At 41.9% G+C, this 17,159-nt stretch overlaps 1 protein-coding gene across 1 annotated transcript; it reads left to right on the top strand.

The window, feature by feature from the left end:
* The first annotated feature begins 5,020 nt into the window (after positions 1-5,020).
* PLEK2 (pleckstrin 2) lies at positions 5,021-16,568 on the top strand. Its single transcript, XM_082226521.1, has 9 exons — positions 5,021-5,564; positions 8,007-8,168; positions 8,762-8,943; positions 10,014-10,105; positions 11,033-11,220; positions 11,896-11,997; positions 13,275-13,358; positions 14,265-14,343; positions 15,232-16,568. Exons 1-9 carry the CDS (start codon positions 5,517-5,519, stop codon positions 15,357-15,359), a joined length of 1,065 nt encoding a protein of 354 aa, XP_082082647.1. The 5' UTR covers positions 5,021-5,516; the 3' UTR covers positions 15,360-16,568.
* Positions 16,569-17,159: the final 591 nt, after the last annotated feature.

Below are 17,159 nucleotides of genomic sequence, written 5' to 3'. Positions count from 1 at the left end.
GGTTGTATTTACTATCTTCATATCTAAAAAATCAAGATGGGCAACCATTCAGTATGTCTGGTAGTGAGGTTTCTGGAAATGAAACCAGTATTCCTCCGCAGACTGTACTCATGCAAATATTCAATAAATTTCTTGGATATTTATCTAGGTTTTTCTTCTTCCTCTTTTCACATTCTTAAGAGAGTTTTAATGCACATGGGGCAAAGGTCTTGCTGCTAAAGGCGATGAAAATCAAGTCAATTTAACTGCCAGTCCAGTCAGCTTCTGAATGTGGAATTGGGGAAGGGAGATGCAGAGGGCACAATTTTGTCCTTTGCCTGATGCAACAAAATGTCTTGGGCTAGCTCACAACCGCCCCAAGAAACATCAGTGATGTGATTCCTGCATTGCAGGTGGTTGAACTACATGACCCAACTCTACACGTCTAAGCTTCTGTGTTCATTGTTGTGCATCAGAAAATCCAGATACTCTGTTTACGGCTGTTGGGTTTAATCGTTGCTACAGAAAGAAGGTATCTTAACTTACAAAATTTGAATGAGGTGGTAGGAATCCTGCCATTATTTTAAGTTAATCATTTGATGTTTAAGTGAAGGTATAAGGCCAATTTCTCATGTAGGGGTTCCCTTATTTCATGAGAGGGGAAATGTAGGTAGTGAACATGCAAATTCAGCAGTATTATAGATTCAATATTATAGGAACAATTTAGGAAGCATTGAGAAGTGCATACATGCTGCAGTGCACCTAAAAATTCTACAGAGATTACAATCACATGTTTCATTTTCACAGCAGCTTTTGGTGGAACAGAGAAATCCTGAGAATCTTCACGTGTAATTGTGTATTTCCCAGTAATCCCAACTGGGAGGAATGTCACTGGGGAAAATAGCCTTTTCTGCTCCTAGGGTAGAAAACGAAAATGGTTGTATTCCAGTGTTGATGGAGACCTGTAGCTAATAAATTTAATGCTTAGGCCTATGGCACACAATACAAATACGGCTGCAAACTTTTCCCCACCAAAGGAAATCTTGAGGACCTCAGAAAAGTTCTGACAGAAATCTCAGACAGGTGTCTTCTCACTTCTCCCTCTCTTGATGTGGGTGGTCTGCTCTACAGGACAAAGAGCAAACACCTGGTTCTGATTAGATCCTGAAGCTATGTCTGTTTTCATGAGCCTGACATCACTGTCTGTGTTGAGTCTTACACGCATACAGGCTTCTACCTGTCTTCTATGACATGAGGTTATGTTTACTACTAAATCTGGAGCTGCTTGTGATGACAAGTTAAGCAATGCTGAAAATCAGATCTCTGCTTTGAACTCTTACCTACACTCAAATATTCAGCCTCCACCTTGTTTGTGTGTGGAATGCTATAATATACATGGTAATGTGTGTGTTTTATATTGGTTACTTAAAACAGTAAGTCAATATAAAAAGATTAAAAAGCACAATAGTATAGTAAAGTTCAATACTAAAATCTGAAAGCAGCACAAAACAATATGAAAGCTAGAGCTACCTCATTAAAAACCATCACACAGCAGAGACTAGAAATAATTAGTATATATCAATCTTTAATTGTATTAATGATTCTAAATGTTATTTTCCCGCTCTCTTATCAGTTGTCCCTTGGCTGTAATAATAGCCTCCTATAGCTAGGAAGGTCTGAGAGCTCTTAGGCATAACCTTAAGAGGGTTAAGACTCCTTGCACCACCACAACACCCCTTCTGAGTCCCTGGTATTCAAAACAAACCTATCTAATCACTTCCTTTAATTGTGAAGATTTGTTCCTTACAGAAAACTTTCAGGACTTCAAACCTTCCCCCCCCCCCCAATGATTGTTTTGCTGTATTGAGAGCGGGAATACAAGCTTATTTTATTTATTTATTTTATTTCATAAACTATATACTGCTTGATTTTAGAAAAGAAACCCAAAGTAGTGGGGTTTTTTATTTTTAAAAATCAGGTTTTTGGTGACCTTTAAGTTTAACATGTGGTAAAAGATTTTGAACCCCATTTCTCTTCTAGGAAAAGTAATATTGGCTTTCCACGTTTGTTGAATGTACATTTTGCTGAATTGCTTTTTCGGAAGTACGCTAGAAAGGATCTGTGAGGGATCGTTCAGGAAACACATTCATCTCTGAGTTACCCCTTTCCCTGATGCACACGCCCTTATGACTTCCCACTATCCAGTACAGTATTTGCATTTTTTAAGTCCTTGCCGCTCAGTGATAACTTCTAGAGCCTTATCATCCATTAGAGTTTGCTTTATTTATTTTATTTGATAAACTTCTTAGTCACCTTTCAGGCTACAAATATCTTCCCAAAGTGATACACAATGCACAATAAAAACATTTTAAAATTAACAAGAAAATCAAAATATAAATAGAGCAGTAAAACCATTTCATTTCAAGAAAGATTAAACTATACAAACCCTAATCCACAACCACTTACTTGACTGCACATCACAGCCATAGTTAAACCGGTTTCATGTGAATTAAGAGCATACCGGTGCTGAGGTAGTGGGCATTTTGTTCCAACCACTACCAGGAAACAAGCCATAGACTAACTTGTTACATCAAACCCTGTGGTTTGTTTCTTTCCAAACAAATTATGAGTGGTAACCAAGGTTTGTCACTGGCTTATTTAGAAAGAAACATACCAGAAGGCTGTTTTCAGACAGCATGACACGCTAGACCATCACTTGTTTCCTGGCTATGTAACAAACAGCAGCGTAGAAGCAAAGCAGCCACAATTTCAGTATGTGCCAGCACACTGCTCATTTGCATTGAAAACCATAGGATGACATCCACAAAGTAATTCTTTTAGCGCAATGGAACTTCTTCTCCCTGTCCTCTCTCCCTGTGCATAATAACAAAATTGCCAAAATAGCAAAATCAGCAACCTATCATCTTAGTTATAAAAGAGCTTGAAATAAAAATAAATAAAACTACCCCTACCACCAGCATACAAGCAGGACTGCTATAGCTGAACCCAGGGCTCAGGCAGGTTCACATGGTGGGTAGGTGGGCCTGGAAGAGAACAGGCAGCCAGTGCAGCTGGCTGGAATAATATACAGATCATTGCAGCCCTAAGGTCAGTGTTTGAAAGGTATCTCTAGGAATACAGAAGTTGGCCACCCCTGGCCAAGAGAATGAGCAAGTTGTTGGGTTGACTTATACCAGATCATTCTATCAGTGCTCTATAAAGGGAAAAACAAATGCCTTCTTATTTGTCTCCTACCCAGTCCACAATCTTCTGTGTGCCCATAGCCTGGATACTATGTGGGACGATGATGTGGTGACTAATGTTTCCTATCCTGTGACTCACGCTGTTAAGAGTTCAGATTGTTATCTCAAGTGGGACAACAGCAAGTATTTCAGAAGTATTACAAGCATGGCATGAATTTTGCCCTTACTGAATTCTTATCTCTATGATCCTACTTTAAGTCATATGTTTTGACCAACAAAGCCTGCTTTCTGCCAGACAGTGAACTAGGAGACTGGTAAGCCTCACAATAGCATGGAAGAATGTTGCTAGCCTTGAGCTTAAAGGTGTTTCTAAAGCAGGAAGACTAACTTAAAGCAACATCTGGAGGCCCACACACTAGCCACTTTTCTAAAGACTTTCACCCTTCTCTATGGATCCATAAGGCTCCAGTGCACATATTGAGTGACTGATTGTTTATATGTGCTGTTTTCCCATAACAAGCTGGGCCCAAAGCAGCTTACAGCAAACAAACATTAAAATAGAGAACCATTAATATACAAATATACAGAATACAGAATACGTCAGTAAATTCAAAACAACAAAAAATACAGAGCTCTATACAATTTAGGACTTCCTTGTTCATGTCAATGTCAGAAGCAGTGCCATAAACCTGGAAATGTCCCTGGGTTTGAGGTTATGAGAAAAGTCCCTGTGCAAACAGAAGCCCTCTGTGCGTTTCGGAAGCCCATGTATGTACATTGGATCTACTGGATTGGAACTGTGGAGCACGAGCCATCAGCTCCAATATGTCCTTGGACTTCCATGCGCACTGCCCAGGCTTGCACCCCAGGGCACTGCTAATGCAGACTTTGCCTCCGGAGAAACACTCCATTGTCTCTTGAGACGGACAGATGCCAACAATAACAACATTTGTGTACTTTCTCCTCAGGTGATTTCTGTATGCTAGAACTTCCCTTCATAGAAACCCATGCACATTGTAGGCTTTAGATTCTACTCTTATCTACAAATCCAAACAATGACCAATGTATGTATAAGAGATTATGCAAGCACAATAATGTGTTTTTGCATTTTCAGCCATTTTTATCACGGGCGCTGACCCTATGTCAAACTATAAACCTGCTTTTTCTTTTAGTGTTGTTGTTTTAAAAACGAGTTTATGACTTAGTAGGAGACTGGAATGTGTTTGTGCGTACTTGATGGGACTAATGTAGCTTAAGAACCCTAACATTCATGTTGATTTGGTGCATACATGTGCTGGGTAAAGGTCAGAGCCATTGCATAGTAAATTCATTGGTATTGAAAATATTTTCATAGAATAGAGAAATATTTGTATTTTGATTCCCCAGGTTTTTCATTTTTCCTTTCTTGAGTTCAGTTCACTTACATTGCTCCTTTTCCCTGCAGCTGCTATTATTTATATTATTATTATTATTATTATTATTATTATTATTATTATTATTATTACTATTATTATTATTATTATTATTATTATTATCCGGCTGGGTTTTCCCAGCCACTCTAGGGGGCTCCTGACAGAATATTAAAAGCAGAATAAAACATAAAACACTAAAAACTTCCCTAAATAGGGCTGCCTTCAGATGTCTTGTAAAAGTCAGATAGCTGTTTATTTCCTTGACATCCAATGGGAGAGCATTCCACAGGTTGGGTGCCACTACTGAGAAGTCCCTCTGCCTCGTTCCCTGTAACCTTCTCACAGTGAGGGAACTGTCAGAAGTCCCTTGGAGCTGGACCTCAGTGAACAATGTGGCTGAACAATGTGGGTGGAGACGTTTGTTCAGGTATACTGGACCGAGTCCAAGTCCTGTGGTAGCCACAGTGTTTGTCCCTGGTATGTTGTAGTACACGGAGATAACAATAAACAATATGTTAAAAATGGAAATGCCCAGTGAACAAAACATGGGAACCTCCAGTCCTTGGCTTCTATATACAGAAGGTCTGTCTCCTTCCTGTGTTGTATAATCCGGATGGCTGACTAATATCTTCTGAGTCATTCAATGAGCTTGATCCATTCACAGTTCTAGGGGAAGTACTGCTATGGTACAATTACCTTGTTAAACTTTCCCTGTTTTGTATTCCCTTAAGGACAGGTGATCTCCCAGTGCCAGCTCACTATTTGCCTATTGTCTCCTGGGTAGGGAGGGGTGTAGACGTCACAGCAGAGGAGGAGGTGGTTAAGAAAACAGTCACTGTTTTAAAACTCCTCATGCAGAGGGATCGGCTTGCAGTTGCCCGCAGACGTCTTGGAAGGCACATTCACCTCCTACTGGATCAGCATGGAGGAAGGGAGTGGAATTCTGAAGGAAGGCTTTCTTGTTAAAAAGGTAAGCTGCAGTCACAGGCGATGTGTACATTACCAGCTTAAACACAACCAGTTTGTTCTTTTTCTCAGCTTCTCTTGCTGGTTTGGGGGGGAAAACATCAATAAGCAATGTTTCATAAGGAACGACAAGATAGATATGGATTGTGGCTAATGGCATGTGTACACTGCCTCCCAAATCAGTGGTGTGAGAGTCCCGGAGGCAGAGTGAATGAATGGGAGAGCACACACACAGCCACGGTTGTAATGTGCAGCCACAGTTTTATCTCTAGGTGATTTTAGACTTGCAACCTCCTCTTTAAAAATATGTTTGCCCTCGTTTGGGAAAGAGAGTGAGCTATAAATGTCAGAAGTAAATACATTTTGCCAGATTATTACTTTTCCAACATGAATGTCTCCCATAGCTAGGCAAAGGATGTATAAGGTTTAGATACTGCTCTAGAGTGCTGTGCTAACATTCTGCTAACATTCCTCTCTTGCTCTGACCTGCAGCATCTTATTCACTGTCAGGTCCTGTCTTGCATGCATGCAGATCTCCTCAAGATCCACCGCTGCTGTCATCTTTTATTCTTGTCTTCTTTTCAAGCAGCTCTCCCTATATCCTGCCCTTCTGACCTAGGGTGCAACAGGTCAGAGCAACAATCTGGTTCTTCTTGCTCTACCTGTCTGCTCATCTTGATCTTTTGCCTTTTATTGTGCACACTCAATTTATGTTGGGAGGGCTCCAGGTTCAAAATGTAGCCCAAGTTATTCAAATTATCCTTTTGCAATATCTGAAATATACCACCTCTCTTAATCTGTCATTGTCTTTATCAGATCTTCAGAAGGGCCCTAATTTCTAACAATTTATCCAGTCCAATGTGCTTTCCCTATGCTCATGTCTAAGGGCCAAATTGCACATGATGCAGGAGATTAATGAATGAATTTCTTTTCTCTACTTCAGAGAAGCCACAGAGTTCCTAATTTGATTGGGCATTTATTCTTTCTCCTCCCCACCATGCTCTTTCCCTGATCTAAGTTGCCCCCAGAGGTTTCCATTAGCCCCACTAAGGGAAAACAGGAAAAATGGAACAGAGACTAGGTAGTACTGCAGTTGGCTGACAGAGCCATCTGCTTGGGGGTAGAGTGAAGAAGATAAGCAAAGAACTCCTGGATCAGGCCAAAGGCCCAGCTAGTCCAACATCTTGCTTTCACAGTGGCCAGACGATGTCTATGGGAAACCTGCAAGCGGGACATCTCTGTCCATTGTGCTTCCAACACCTGATAAAGGTAAAGGTAAAGGTACCCCTGCCCAAACGGGCCAGTCTTGCCAGACTCTGGGGTTTGTGCGCCCATCTCACATTTATTGGCCGGGGGCCAGCGCTGTCCGGAGACACTTCCGGGTCACGTGGCCAGCGTGACAACGCTGCTCTGGCGAGCCAGAGCCGCACACGGAACGCCGTTTATCTTCCCGCTGGTAAGCGGTACCTATTTATCTACTTGCCCCCGGGGGTGCTTTCGAACTGCTAGGTTGGCAGGCGCTGGGACCGAGCAGCGGGAGCGCACCCCGCCGCGGGGATTCGAACCGCCGACCTTTCGATCGGCAAGCCCTAGGCGCTGAGGCTTTAGCCCACAGCGCCACCCGCGTCCTCCAACACCTGATATTCAGAGGCAAACTGCCTCCAACAGTGAAATGTCCTGTCATGTTGTTGAGATAGCAATATGTTGGGTAAACTAAAAACAGATGAGAACTGCTGTATGGGACTTGAGAGCATTTTCTGAAATCAGGGTTTTTAAAGCTAGAACCCCACTCCATGCTATGTATGGTTTGAATCCTCTCTGTTGTAAAAGTCAAAGCTGAGGAACACCAAAACATGTCACTGCCTGAGGCAGAGTACCAAATGATGCCTCCCCCATGCTAGGGCCCACCACTTCAAAAAGTATTGGATTTCCCCCCCCAAAAAAAAACCTATTGCAAAAAATAAATAAAAATCTACTGCCCTACCTTGCTGCATGGTAGAGTAGGACCTTTTGAGAACCACTCATGTCTAGTGACTGTAAAACTGAATTTGGATCTGAGTGAGACAAATCTATTTCATTAGTTGGGGTGAATCAGCATCTTTCCCATTGTATAATAGTAGTTAGTGCTTTTCCCCAGGGATACTAGGGTACTCAGTACTGGCACCAGGTTATTGTGATCATATACCTATAATGACTGCCTGGGAAAATGTGCTATCGTTGCAAAAAGCTCGCTTGTGGAATCACTAAAATACATCTGGGGAAACCTTGGATTTGTGGAAAGAAGGTAAGAACTCGGTTTAAAGTCCTACCAGATGAGAGCACATTAGAGGCTATATAAATTATCAACTGAGTGCAGTGAGTAAGAAGTTCATGAGTATGCAACACCAAAGCAGGTAATAAATGTTGTTTATAAGCTGCACCTAAGATTGACACTTTTTGTTTGCAGGGACATGTTGTCCACAACTGGAAAGCAAGGTGGTTTGTTCTTCTCCAGGACAGACTGCTCTATTATAAAGTTGTGGGAGGAAAGAAAGAGTCTTCTCCAAAGGGCAGGATTATTTTGGATGGCTGCACAATGACTTGTCCATGTTTGGAGTATAACAGGCCGGTATGTCCAATTCTCTTCCCATTTGGTATAAATTACTGTTGCTGTGTTGGCTCTAGAAAATGGAACATATTAGAAGGGGGCAGTGCTGGTACCATGTATGTGTGGGTCATATTAGCTAGGACATTCTCCCTTTAGCTAGGGGTGAAGAGCAGTGTTGAAACTGGCTACTTCTAAGCTCTGGGAAAATGTTGTGAGATCCTATCACAAATCTTACACATTTTCTCTAGTTTAGCTAGGAAAGGCAAGTGATAGATATACAACTTTATCATACTGTATTTTAAAGAATTGAACATATTATAGTATTCACACATCAAAGCAGCACACCTGAAACCCACACTTATCCTTAATTTCCAGATGATAGATAGATAGATAGATAGATAGATAGATAGATAGATAGATAGATAGATGTGATAAGTAAAACACAGGTAGATTTATCATGTAGTTTTACCTGTGAAAATGTTTGATCACATCTGTTTATCACCAGAAAGGCAAAGCGGTTCAAGATCTCTCAAATTTCAGTAAATATTTCTGAGTGATGCACTGATAATTTCTAGCAAATAATGTAATGTTGTTTCTTGTGGGTTTATTTGTAGTTGGTCATTAAACTGAAGACAAAAACAAACACAGAGTATTTCCTCGATTTCTGCTCTCGAGAAGAGCGTGATGCCTGGGCGTTGGATATAACTGGTGCTATTCATGCTGGCAACCCAGTGCAAGTCCAGCAACTTCACCGCATGAAAAATTCCTTCAAACTGCCCTCAAATATCAGCCTGAAGTAAGTGTTAAATAATGCCTCCATCTGCTTTCCTGCAATTTGTGTGTGGGGGGGGGTGTAGCCCAGTTTGTATATAACACTAAGCCAGACTGTGGCTAAATGTGAACATGCTCATAGCAAATGTCATGGCTGCTTCACTTCTCCCCCAGTTCTGCTGCTGTGCTACCTGAAGCTAAGCCATGGTTTAGTTTAACATTATGTCTGAATCCAAGATTGTGGTTTGTCTCAATTCAGACAAACCATAAGTTGTAGCCAAGGTTTGTTTGGGCTAACCACTCATGGTTGTTAAGGAGAAGAAGTTTGTGGGCTCCCCATGGCCATCTGCTTGGCTACTGCAGGAGAATAAATGCTGGACTAGGTTGACGTTTGGTCTGATTCTGCAGGGCTGCTCTTATGTTTTTATAGACCTGAGGCTCAGGGGACTCTCTGGACAGTGGGTGCCATCTGGGCAGGACTTCGGGGCAGAAGTTCAGAGCCCCACTTCATAGAATGACCAGGAGGACCCCCAAAGGCAGCAAGGCTGGTTTACCGCATTTTGAAGTGAAGTAATACGCCTTACCATCTAAAGAGGGACCCCACTGGAATATAGTCCCAAGAGTGAGCTTACTTGACAGCAACATAGAATGAGATGCATTCAAGCAAGGGCATAGTGCTGTTTGCCAGCACCCAGGGCGGCTGTAGAGTATGCTCATCTGGCCCTTGCCACCGCCACCGGGCAGGCACTCACAGGCGGGGGAGGGACATGTGGAGGGTGAATATCATCCCCCGCATTCCCCAGCCTGGTTCGCCTGCCTCCCCCCCCCCCAATTGTGCATCCAGGGCAATTGCCCCATGCCCCCCCCACTACGCCACTACTTGATTGAATCAAGGATAGAGGACTGAAGGGACAGAAATCAATGGTACTCTCCTGTGTGTAACTGGAATTGCCTTCCACTCATGCCTGAGGTACTTTCGATCGAAACTGTGCTCTTTATTGGCTGTATGAATTGAGACAGAGGGATTTGAGTCCCCTCACAAAACCGGATTCTCTGTTTTCTTAAACATTAACCTTTTTGCTGGTTTTTTTCCAGTCACATTGTGGACAAAATGCATGACAGCAGCAGTGGAATTAAGCTCACACCCAACACAGAACAAGGCAGCACATATAAAGAAAGTTTTACAGGTAGGCAAACCGCATGTTATTAGCCTCCTAGTACTTCAATATAATCTGATGCAAAGGAATGTTGTTTTCTCCCAGGGCCCACCATGGTGCAGCTTCAGAACCTTGTTTTCATTATTAGGGCACAGCCCTGGGACACGAACAATAAGAGCACATCTTCAGTGATTTCTCTCCCACTAGTAGCTACAGCCAGACCTCACATGCTGGTGATTAGATGGAGGTACTTATGCATTAGTGGGAGTGGCTTCCAAACCTAGTATTTGGAGTGTGGGGTGGGTAGCTAACATGGTGCCCTTCATATGGCGTTGAACTACAACTTCCATCAGCCCCAGCCAGCTAAACAAATGTCTAGAGGTGATTGCAGTTGGTCCAACTGCAGTTGGAGGGCACTACATTGGCTACTCCTGAATTGCTTTAGGACCAGGGGATTTGGGTTCAATTCCCTACTCGGCCGTGAAGTTCACTGGGTGACTTTGAGCCAATCATGGCGTCTCAGCCTAATCTACCTCCCTGGGCTGTGATGAGGATGAAACGAAAGAGGGAGACCCGTCTACACTGTACTATGCTCCTTAAAGGAAAGGCAAGATTAAAATGTAAGGGGGAAATACAGTCTAGAGCCCAAACACCTCTAATTTTGGGTATCATTTGTGAATTGTGTGTGCGCGCGCTTCACAGAATCATAGAATTGTAGAGTTGAAAGGGTTCCCTTTGGCTGCAAAGTGTCTTGGGCTGGTCTAGAATGAGGTTATCCTGCTACCTGCCAAGTTTATGAAAATGTGCATGCAAATGTCTGCTCTTCAGTCAGGTTAGATTACAATTTAAGACTCATTTCTCTATTAGAGGATGAGTACTAAAAACCTCTACCTTCCTTGGGAATGGACTGGCTGTTTGCTGTTTTTGCTCACCTGTTTTTGCCTTTATTCTTTTCAGGCTCTGTGCTGGTTGACTGGCTGATTTCCAATGGCTTTGCAGCCTCCCGTCTAGAGGCTGTCACCCTGGCCTCTGTGTTGGTGGACGAAAATTTCATTAAGCCTGTGGGAGCCCGCAGTGTTGAAGCCATGAGGAATGGTGATTTGACAGAGCAGTTTTTGGATGACTCTACAGCTCTGTACACATTTGTAAGTGATGGGATTTCTGGAAGTCTCCTTTCTGCAAATGAGGACACTAAAAAAACAAACGGGGGCACAGTGTGCATACGCATTGGAGAGACTGATAGGAAAGTTTTGCAGCAAATGAAAATCAGGCCAAAAGATAACTTGGGCAAAATCTTTCTAATGCTTTCCAAGTTATATCTGACTAATACTGTAGTTGGACTTTGGGTTGGGTGTGGACGTGCAATAGGAAGAGTTTGGCGTTTATCTGGATGCAATATGGGAACAGCTCATTGTAGCTGCCATAATGAAACTTAATTTATGCACTTCTGTGCCTGTTTATTAGTGAGGGGGCAGCAAAAGGCCCTCTGGGCCTCTCCCGCAGCATTATTTGCTGGGAGTGGTGGCAGCAGTGCTGAGACCTGCAATGGGTGGTTGTGAGCCACCTGCCTAGGGGTGACATCAGTAGCGGTGGGCACTTTAAGAGCATTGGGCTCCTGCCAACTGCCTGAGGATACTGGGTGCTGAGACCATCCCTGCTGTTTATTGTGTCTGGCAAAAAAACTGCTTTGAAGATGGAAATTTCTATGACTGAGAAATGAAAAGTTCCATGTTAAAGGAGGAAAGGAACGCTTCTGTATTTTGTACTCGTTTTGCTACCGCTACCCCCAATTTCCCCAATATCTTTAATTTTTATTGCAGGCGGAAAACTATAAGAAGAGAACCACCTCCAAAGAAAATATTCATCTTAACATTATTGAACTGAGTGGCACCATTTTAAAACAAGGATTTTTAATAAAACAGGTAACCATGACTTCTGAATCATGTTGGCAAGTGGAGAATGGGAGACTGGGCAATGCTGTATTTAGTGTCTTCTTAAGCTCTTTTTAAAGAAGAAAGTTGGGTAATAAAATTAAATAATATGGGTTGTATCTGCTTGTACAATAAACTTCCACTTGTCCAATGGGACTTCTCTCTCCTCTTCTGCTCGTGCCCACCCTCGAAAACTGCTCCAGTGCATTGGGGGAGGATCTGGAGTAGATCTGAGGGGGCACATGAGGAGAGGAGAGAAAGGAGAAGTGAAGTCTGCTGACGTACTGTTGAATACAACCCTAAGATCACAATCACATGAACAGTGTTGCAAAAGAGTGCACATAGGACCAAATGTATAGTGGTGTTCTATGCCTAATACTTCAATAGGAAATATATATATGCCTTTAGTACACTAACTGGAATCCTTCTTGCAGATATGCTACCTTTCCTTTAGCAAATAATGTTTGAGGTGGAGAATAATTGAGAAACACAATCTTTCACCTGATGTGGTACAACACAAAAAGCACTGGGCCTTGTGATATTTCTAAATGTAAATGTATGGTTTAGCTTTATGTGTGACATAAGGAATGCTGTTCAAATCATAATCGGAAAAAACAATTTTCTGACCAGGAAAGCCTTTGATTCCCGCCCCCGCCCCCCCGACACAGAACTATCTATACTGATTTCAAATAGTTTTGTAAATCAGGTTGTTCCCCCCACACACTTCAGTGCACTGAAAGTTAAAATGGAATTAAGAGACCATTGTGAAGTGCCTTGGTGAATAGAATCCCCCACAAGGATTTGTGCGCCAAGTGATCCTTTTGAATTGTCATTCTCAGCAGAATTCCAAAATAATTTGCACTAAAATCAGATCTTCTATGAAACAGCGGTCCCAATGTGTACATTATTATATTCTGATTCTGAAGCAAATTTGGTTCTCAAAAACAAGCATTTGAATCTAGCCTACAGTTGCTATTCAGAAACTTCTGTCTTTAATTGTTTGAGCTAGGAAAGGAAGTTGATGTAGTGGCTTAGCAAAATGCACAATGACTTCAATTCTGCCTCCGACAATGCTTCTTTGTCTAACTTACTTGGCTATGACAATATTCCTCTGGGCTAAACCTGTTTCACAGGGCTGTTGTGAAGATAAAATGTGGTAAAACAGATAACGAGAAATGTCTCAGTGTATGCAGATCTACAGGGCATTTCAGAAGGACAAACTGAGAAATGGAAGGTGAAATGGATCTATTAATCTTTTCAACTTTTAGGGACACAAGAGGAAAAACTGGAAGGTGAGGCGCTTTGTCCTGAGGGCTGACCCTGCTTTCCTACACTATTATGACCCCACAAAGGTGAGATGGTGGACTCCCAGTACATAAACTATCTCATGTCTTGTGTGTAACTTTTTGGTAAAATAGATCTGAATTTTTTTGTGCTTAAGTTAGAATCATGTGAGGCTGAAACTAAACCTCTTGTGGCCAACAAATGTGGCATCCTGGGGTGTGTGTGCATTTCGTTCCCCGCTCCCTCAATTGTAGGGGCAAGGCCACATGGCGCTGTGTTTTGTTGTTATGCTAATTAGGTTGGTTGCTGGAGTTTGGTCTGTGGCTGTGTGCACACCATATATTTAAAGCTCATTTCCTTCAAAGAATTTTGGGCACCGCAATTTACTCCTCACAGATTTATAATTTCCAGAAACCCTAAAGAAACTACGGTGCCCAGAATTATTTGAGGGGGGGAAATATGCTTCAAAGGTATAATTCACAGCCTGTGTTGATCTAGATTGGATTTATAACACTGCTGGGTTGATTTTATCAATTTATTTATGATTTCATTGAATTATATAATATGTGTTGGTTTTTTTATCTTGTTGTGTATGTTGCCTAGATAATGTTTTTATTAAGGCAATTCATAAATGGAATCAACTAATAAATAATAGATGGACAAACTGTCTGATGCAGTATAAGACAGCTTCCTAGGTTCCTATAATTCCCCCCTTGTCTTTAGAATCCAACTCTGTTATTAAAACACTTTGGAGGAAGACATGTATAATTTTTTTAAATTAAGATACTACCTCTTTGCATAATTAACACCTAGAACCTCCAGAGGCCTATCCCAAAGAGAAACAGGCTGGGACAAGATTCATGTTGTGCTGATGTGGCCAGCTACTGCATGTCTTGCCAAAATAAAATGTGTTGCATAGAACATATAATTCATATTCCTTACTTCTCCATTTGGACTCTTTCCACCCACCATAGGAAGATAACCGACCAGTTGGGGGATTCTCTCTCCGTGGTTGCCTTGTCTCAGCATTGGAAGATAATGGAGTCCCAACAGGCAAGTATGAACATAACAGTCCCTTTGGTTGTGGAGCTCTTCACGTGTTCCTTTCTTGTTTATGAATAAAGTTTAGTGTGAATCAGCTGCTTACACTGGGAAAGCTGAAGCCATTTCAGATATTAGGGCCTGGGCTCCCAGTTATGGGAGATTAAGTGGTAATGGTGGACGTAATGAAATCCATAAATTCTGCACCCTACTATTTTAGTCAAATCACACCTCCCCAGTAGGTTTCCAAAAACAGTAGTTTAGGAAATTGTCATAAAGGCCAGGGGGCCAGGCCCTGTTTGCCCCTTCTCCAGTCTGAACACCAATTAGGGCACCTTGAAAAACTGTGACACTAGGACTGGCTGTAGCTCTCTTGATTATAAATAGCTGGCTCAAGCAGCCATATCGCCAGATTAAGGACAGTATAGTATGGAGAAAATAAGTGTTGCTTTTTTGGCCTTTCATGGCACTTGGGTGGATGGGAGGCCATGTAAAGATAAAGGGAAGAATTCAACATCACATCACTCTTCTGATCCGTGCAAGCATTTCTGCTTTTCAGATGAAATGGTACGCCCTTTCCCCTCCTGCTGTTCTAGGGATTCTCTCAACCCTTCAAAGTGGATTTGGACAAGGTGTGTGGGTGTTCAGGCAGACAAGAGGGGGAAGAAACCCACTGTTAGCGGGAGCCCTTGCACTAGCTTCTGCTAGCACACCAGGTTAGCTGGTATCCAGATCCAAGCCTGTATTCATATCAATGCAGTGGTACACTCTTTTATCAACAAAAGCAAAACTGTGTTGAGTTATCAAACTCTCTCCCTTGTGAGATTTTGCTGTTACTGCAGCAATTGTGTTGTCCCTGCGCCTTGCTAACATTCCCCTCCCTTTTCCTTTTTGTTGCAGGAGTGAAAGGGAATGTGCAGGGCAACCTCTTCAAAATCATAACAAAGAATGACATTCACTACTTTATACAGGCCAGTTCCAAGGCAGAGAGGGCAAGCTGGATTGAAGCCATCAAACAGCTAACATAGACATTTGCAAATTTCTTATGTGGACAAAACCACTGACTTGGATCATTGCTTTGGGGGTAATATAATGGTTGGTTTTTGAGATACACGAGTGAGTTGTTTCAGCCAAACATAAATCCTGCATCCAACAAATCTACTCGGGCCTTTACCACACTTTCCGTATCTGAAGACTTGTACATCCAGATTTTTTAAAAAGTCAGTTCCTGTATGTGGTCCACAATACTTATGCCTCATTTTCCTAGAATCATTTTGGGAATTCTGAACCAGGTACATTCATCTGAGTAAAGCTAAATCACATGACACAGAATTGGACAAACCTAGAATGGGGACATCAAGCTTGGAAATTGAATTGGACCTCTGCCATCCGTTTCCATTCACCTTTACAGCCCAGAAGGATATAGGATGGGATTCGCCTAACAAGCCCCATCAGCAGAAGCCCTGCATAAGGATTCCCACTTGTGCAATGGGCCTTTCTCCTTTCCTCCTCCCATTCCCCCTGAAGTTGCCTAGGGTGTGTGTGTCCAGAGAACACCCAGAATAGCATGCAGAGGGAGAAGAGCAGGGGAAACTGTTCTGCCTGTCAAGATGAAATACTTGTACAAACGGAAGGTTCATCATAGCGCAACACTGAATTCCTCCCAATTTCATTACCAGCTTTTAGATGGTTTTAAGCTTCAGTTCTGTTTTTTTATAGCATATTATACATTTTTAAGCTGGCCTATTTGTGTATGACCATATGAAAGTTCATGTATAGAGCCCACCGGCCAGTTTGAGTTCCTGAGAACAGTTCACCTCTTACAAGCAGAAGTACCTTCTGCCAGAAGGCAGAGGAAAGGGGGAAATGGCAGGTCCAATATTTTTTATGTTGTGTTTTACCTGTGGGAAATTAATTTCTGTAGAGGATGATGAGGCTAGATGTCTCAAGATGGGTAACTCCTGCAGTTTGAACTGCATGCCAAATATAGTATTTTCTTTTCTTTTTTAAGTAAAAATGTCCCATGAAACACTTAAGAAGCTCTGACACTGAGGTTTCGCAGAAGGTAATTACCATATTTAAAAGTGATATTTGGGGTATGTTTTAATGATCTTCCATTTTTTTTGTATGATCTTTTCTATGATTTGTTTGTATTTCCGATTTGTTTATTTATTCTGTAGCTGTAAAATTGCAAAAAAAGTTTTTTTTAAAAAAAAATAAACAGTGATGAGCCACTTGTGGTATGCCTTTAAATGTTAATAATTTCAAAAGCACAAGAGACTTGCTGACAAGCATAAAGTTGGCCTATGGATTTGGTTGTTTGTGGAAAACAACTTTATATAATAAAACTCAACAGTCACAACCAGAGGGAAAGATGATGTGCAGAGTTGCTGCGTTTGGCTGCCGGTTCAAGCCTGAGCATATATTTTTAAACACTATAATATGAAACCCTCCCACTCAGTTTTGGAAATTACTATTTTCTGTGCATCCAACCTTTCATACCAAAACATTTGCCCAGATCCCAAATGCACCCACAGAGAATTCTGTGTGTTTTCTCTGAAGTCATATAGCAAGAATGGGGAATCTGTTGCCCTCCAGATGTTGTGAGACTCCAGTTTCTTTCAGCCCCAGTCAGCATAACCAATGGTCAGGGATGATGAGAGCTATAGTCCACATTCACCATCCCCTTCACATAGGAAAGCTTGATGAGACCTTGAGACTAATTCATATAAATTCTGTATATTGGCTTCTTAAAATGCAACTGTTAGGGAAAAGGTGCATGTAAAGTCCTGTCTTCCTAGTCTGATCCACCCTTATGTTGGGGGCAT

This window comes from Podarcis vaucheri, assembly GCF_965113315.1.
Source record: "Podarcis vaucheri genome assembly, chromosome: 1".
In the NCBI taxonomy this organism is placed as follows: Eukaryota; Metazoa; Chordata; class Lepidosauria; order Squamata; family Lacertidae; genus Podarcis; species Podarcis vaucheri.
Note: the sequence above shows the minus strand (reverse complement) of the source record. Positions and strands in the feature narration are given on the sequence as shown.

Excerpts from the sequence above, each read along its gene's own strand:
- PLEK2 (XM_082226521.1), top strand. The coding sequence starts at position 5,517 with ATGGAGGAAGGGAGTGGAATTCTGAAGGAAGGCTTTCTTGTTAAAAAG. Across the intron at positions 5,565-8,006 it reads AAGGCTTTCTTGTTAAAAAG|GGACATGTTGTCCACAACTG; the intron begins GTAAGCTGCAGT and ends TTTTGTTTGCAG. Across the intron at positions 11,998-13,274 it reads AAGGATTTTTAATAAAACAG|GGACACAAGAGGAAAAACTG; the intron begins GTAACCATGACT and ends TTCAACTTTTAG.